The sequence below is a fragment of the Hydra vulgaris genome, chromosome 14, assembly GCF_038396675.1.
Source record: "Hydra vulgaris chromosome 14, alternate assembly HydraT2T_AEP".
NCBI lineage: Eukaryota > Metazoa > Cnidaria > Hydrozoa > Anthoathecata > Hydridae > Hydra > Hydra vulgaris.
In genome coordinates this window covers 3,221,213-3,227,500 of record NC_088933.1, presented here as the reverse complement: position 1 = coordinate 3,227,500, position 6,288 = coordinate 3,221,213, and the positions used below count along the sequence as shown (strand labels likewise).

The window sequence follows — 6,288 nt, the reverse complement described above, 5'->3', positions numbered from 1 at the left end:
TTGCATGATAATGCTCCGAGTCATACAGCAAAAGCGGTCAAGAAAACGATAACATCACTTGGCTGGGAAGGGTTACCTAACCCGCCATATTCACCAGACTTGGCTCCCTCCGACTACCATTTGTTTTCATTGATAGGACACGCATTGAATGAGCAACACTTTAATTCCTACGAAGAAGTCGAAAAATGGGTCTCCGAATGGTTTGCCTCAAAAAATGATCAGTTTTATTGGCGTAGTATCCACAAATTGCCAGAAAGGTGATCAAAATGTGTAGAAAGCAATGGCAAATACTTTGAATAAAATATTTTTTACTTTTCCATTAGAAAATAGTGTTTTATTTTGGAAAAAAAATGCTCATTTCATACTTATAGACCTGGTATATATATATATATATATATATATATATATATATATATATATATATATATATATATATATATACATACATATATATACATATATATATACATATATATACATACATATATACATATATATATATACATATATATATATATATATATATATATATATATATATATATATATATATATATATATATATATACATATATATACATATATATATACATATATATATATATATACATACATATATATATATATATATATATATATATATATATATATGTATATATGTATATATGTATATATGTATATATGTATATATGTATATATGTATATATGTATATATGTATATATATATATATATATATATATATATATATATATATATATATATATATATATATATATATATATATATATTATGTTCAAACATTTATAAATTATACATTTCTAAAAGCTTTTACTAGCAATGATTGGAGTCAATATAATAAAAATGATTATATTTTATATTTTGAAAGATTACCTTGTTGAGCTATATTACTTGCAAAATCTTTTTCGATTTGCCTAATTATATCAAAACGCTCAATTGATTCCAAATTTGATTTTAACTGCTGCCATGTCACATGTCCATTTTTCTGCTTCCACTTCACCATAACTTGCATAGCTTTCTCAAGGGTTTTACGATTATCACTGTCAATCATATCAATTTCTGAATCAGACAAGCCTAGATAACGTGCAAACCTACTCCAATCTGTACCGATACAATAGCTAACTTTATCAAAAAGTTTTGAATTCAACTCAGTGTTCAAACTATTATTGTTTGAAGCACTTGATGAATTCAAATTTGTTTGGACTCTAAAGTCTGGTTTGGGTTCTAAACAAAATATTTAAACAATTCATTTAATCATTTTTAAAAAACATATAAAGTTTGTTATTTAAATAATAACAAACTTTTACTTTAAAAATCTAAATCATTTTTTATTCATTTATAGATTTTTTTTTTTTTAAAAAAAGATTAGATTTTCAAATGTGTTAAAGGTAAAACTCAAATTATCAACTTTCAAAATTTGTTTTTCAACTTAATGAGACTGAAAGGTTTATTCAATTAAAAATTGAAGTGCTTAACTTCACTTTTATCATGAAATGGTATCAATGTGCCCCCTTTTTAAAACAATTAACTCCTTAAATTAAAACTACAAAAATGACCAAACTTAACTTAATTTCATTCAACCAAACAAGATGCTCAAAATCAACTGCAACTGCTCAAAATGGTGGAAAATGTAAAGTAGAACGAGGTTTGACTTAAAATTGAAAAGTAGGAAAATGGCTTCCGAGATCCGCTTTATGCATATATATTATGGATATAAACATGTTTGCTACTTATTTAGATGCTGGCATACAATATTCTTTCATATTTATATAAACTTAAGTATTTATATGGTATAGTATTTGCCAAAAGAGATGATCAGGAGATGATGATGATGATGATGATGATGTTGAATGAAATGATGTTTATATAGGCATATATATACAAAATATAACATGAATTTTGAATTAAAAAAATATACTTTAGGATGTATAAATGTTTATGCAGCCTCAGTCACAAACCCGGCCCCGGCTATGATTTATCAAACCCTGCCCTGGCCACAGTCAAATATTAACCCCAGTCACTTACTAGTTGCTAGGTATATTGAAATTTAAATGTTCTCTGTTCAAGGTAAAGAAATTTTATTTGTTTAAAGAATGTTAAAACGTTCTTTAAACTAATAAAATTTCTTACCTTTTTTTGTAATACTCAAAAAGGGAGGTTTAACAGAACCTAGTGAAAACATAGGAGAATAATTTGTTCCTTATTTTGCATATCTGACATAGCAAAAAAGTTACTATTGCTGTTGAATAAACCAATATTGTGAACAGTTTTGCTCTGGCTACACTTAGACTTTTATAAAATAAAATTTGACCTGTGCTCTGACCATTCAGAGACAAGAAGGCAACATATTCATATAACTGTTATAAATATACTTCATGACAATAAACAAAAGAGCGGGGCTATTTTTTTGCTCTTATGGATACTAATCCATAATTGTTTTTTTTTTAAAGCTAATTTATGGATTATTATATTTTGTTATACCTAATATTTTTCTTTTAAATTATTCTATTATTGCTAATATGTTGTGTTTTTCTAAATTATTTTTGCTTAAATATTTTATATTTTTCTATAGATATGTTTTTTTTTTAATATATCTGCTTACTTAAGTATTTGGGTAATATGTTTTTGTGGCTTTCTAATTGTTAAATTAGATTTTAAAAACTGGCTTACTGTTTTAAGCTTTGTAAGCAACAAGTCTGACAGTGTATTGAAGTAGGCCATGATCTTGTATAAAACTTTTTTTTTATCTAAAAACATAAACCTTATTTCTCTAAACCTTTTTTATCTAAAACATAAACCTTGATAATCTAGTCCATGGTGCAATGAAACAAGTTAAGCTTGGTACTATCAGTATGAATCTCCCATTTATAAAGCAAGTACTAATTGTTAGTTTGAATATAAAACAACAATCTAAAACCATAACTATCTGAAACCATAACAATCTTGAGCTTGAAATAATAATTATTTTAAAACCATTACAATTCAAGCAAAACAAATTAATTTTTTTAACTTTGACAAATTAAGCAAAAATCACAAAATATGGTGAAAACAAAATCAAAAACTAAAAAAAGTTTATTTATTTCACAATAGTAATTTTTTTCTTCTCGAAAAAAAATAAAAATTTTTTGTTTAAAGTATTTAATATACTCACTTGAAACTGGTTTCCCTGTTATGAATTCAACAAGATCAGTTTTCCCCAGGTCTTCAAGTATACGTGCAAAACCTTCTAAATTATCAGGTCCAACATAATTGTTCATCTCCAAGATTCGAATAAACTCAATTGTTGATGAAACTTTTTCAAGCACAGCATCCCCGATTTCATCTGTAAATATGTATTTCAGATGATTCATGTCCGAATCAGTTAATCTTTTTGAAACTTCGAGCATTTTACGTTTGTAGGTTATTTTATCCATTTTTGTGGAAAATAAGCTAAGAATCTAGCTTTAATTGTACAAACAAAATTACTGTAACAATGGTTTTTAAATTCAACAATAATAAAATAAAACATGAATTACAGAACAGAATGATTGTATATATTAGTATTTGTGTGAATTATTGTGGCCGGTATTATATTAATACCAGCACTTATATTCAATTAAATTCGAAATTAGAAAGATGTGTCATCTTGTCATTAAAATTTCAATTTCACTTTTTAAAAATTTAATTTTGCATAAAATATAGTTTATTTTAGAAGTTTTCACTTGATGTAATTTTAATCACTTAGTAATATTTTCAAAAAGTTCAAACTAAAATGATAGATTGAATTAAAATGTAAATTGTGTCCTACATGCTATATATTGAACTTTATAACAATAAGAACTATTTAGACAAATAAATATAATACAAACAAACAATTAAAATATATTGGGATGATGTAAATCAACTTCTTGTTTAAAATAAAAGATGAAAAACTTGATTATAACTCAAATTCCCCTGAAAACTTGATTATTCTCAAATTCACAATTATTTGTCCTGCAAATAATTGTGAAAGTTATTTAAGTCAAAGTATTCAAATAATTAGTTAAGAACAAAAAAGAAGACAAAACTATCTTTTTATAAAATATATTTAAATTTGAGAACTTTATTTTTATTAATATATATTTAAAAAGTATTTTAGTCTTAAAAAGTGTTTTAAGACTTAAACACTTTTTAAATATATATTAATGTGGTAATATTTAAATTGTGATTATTGTATAAAATTTTATTTGGAAAGTTATGATGAAAATGAAATTAATATATAAAGCAAATAATAAATTACTGATTATCTTAATTATCTTGATTATCTGATTACTGATAACTTAAAGTAAATAATAAATTACTGATTATCATTTTTGAATCAAAATAGAACTTATAATATTATGGAGAACTATTATTATTAGTATATAGAAATTTTATGGTGTAATAGTAATAGATATAAAGATAATAATAGATATAGACATAGATATATTCATTTTTGATAAATAAGATATTATCAATTCTTAATATTTTTATATTTCAATATCATTAATTCTCCATAATATTAAAATTTATATTTGATTTAATTATTATTCTTTACCTAATAAATATTTTTTTGCCAAATTATTTTAAAAGTAAAGGATGCAAATACAATATTTGTGCGCTTAACTTTTAGGACTGCAGATAATTATATAAAACTACACAACCCTTGAAATTTGAAGTTTTTACTAAACAAACCACAATCGGTGAAACTGAAAATACTCTTATATTTAAAAAAGCCTGATTCTTACAGGTATTTATTATTAATTATTTATACGATTTGTCTTTTACTTCCCCGTTCTTTGTTTAGCGTCCTTTTGGATGATCAAAAAGTAGGTTTACTAATTTCAAGGCGATCTATACTGAAGGCCTAGTCATCGCGCAACCGTAAGCCGTGACTGGGGGCCTATTTTAATTTTCTAAAAATTGCGAAGGTGAAAAGCTCACATTAAAAAACTTGCTAGAGAATTTTTAACTTTTTTAACTTAATCTTGTTTATTCTTTTATATTTCCAATAACTTTGTATTATTAATGTTTTTTAAATTATAAATTTTTGTAAATAATTTTAAAACACTGTATTTTTACTTACTTGTAAACTCCTTAGAGTGTTAGGAGTTATATATTATATATATATATATATATATATATATATATATATATATATATATATATATATATATATATATATATATATATATATATATATATATATATATATATATATATATATATATATATATATATATATATATATATATATTATATATATATATATATATATATATATATATATATATATATATATATATATATATATATATATATATATATATATATTTAAACAACTTTAAAAAGTATTCTACACAATAGAGTGCTCAATGTTCTTAACAGAACAGAGCAATTATATTAGCAATTATTATATTTCATCAACAAAGATTCATCAGAAATGCATTTCTGATGAATCTTTGTTGATGAAACACAGTGTTAAATGGAAAAAATTTTTGTTAAGTGATTTTCTACTACTAATATATATATATATATATATATATATATATATATATATATATATATATATATATATATATATATATATATATATAACTTTTTCAACAATATATATATATATATATATATATATATATATATATATATATATATATATATATATATATATATATATATATATATATATATATATATATATATATATATATATATATATATATTAGTAGAAAATCACTTAACAAAAATTTTTTTTTAATTTTACACTGTGTTTCATTAACAAAGATTCATCAGAAAAAAGTGATTTTCTACTAATATATAATTGCTCTGTTCTTTTAAGAACATTGAGCACTCTATTGTGTAGAATACATTATATATATATATATATATATATATAATATATATATATATATATATATATATATATATATATATATATATATATATATATATATATATATTAAGTTGAAAAAGTTATTATGTCTGATATGGGTAGTGATTTATTATATTTGACAAAAAGTGTTTGAAAATCTTATGTTATGGTTTGCATATTTTTATATTCTTTTAAATAATTAAACTTTATAGATGCCAAAAAAGTGTTGTATGGCTGCAAAACTAATTACCAACGCACTAAAAATAATAAAAACTTTGAAAAATACCAGTTTATCGTTTTCCTAAAGATAAAGAACAAAGAAATATTTGGATAAAAAGTATTCCAAATTCTAATCTTTTAGTTTCAGATGAAACTGTTATTTGCTCATTACATAAGCCAAC

The 6,288-nt window shown here is 22.4% G+C and overlaps 1 protein-coding gene across 1 annotated transcript in view; it reads right to left on the bottom strand.

Annotated features, from left to right (window-relative positions):
- LOC100206003 (FAS-associated death domain protein) overlaps positions 1 to 3,482 on the bottom strand; it is a 35,799-nt gene extending 32,317 nt beyond the window's left edge. Inside the window, exons 1-2 of the mRNA XM_065817236.1 lie at positions 3,170 to 3,482; positions 892 to 1,242 (exon numbers count right to left, since the gene is read on the bottom strand). Coding sequence (XP_065673308.1) covers positions 892 to 1,242; positions 3,170 to 3,431 — 613 coding nt within the window. The 5' untranslated portion in view covers positions 3,432 to 3,482. The remainder of the gene's footprint in view (positions 1 to 891; positions 1,243 to 3,169) is intronic.
- Between the last annotated feature and the right edge of the window lie 2,806 nt (positions 3,483 to 6,288).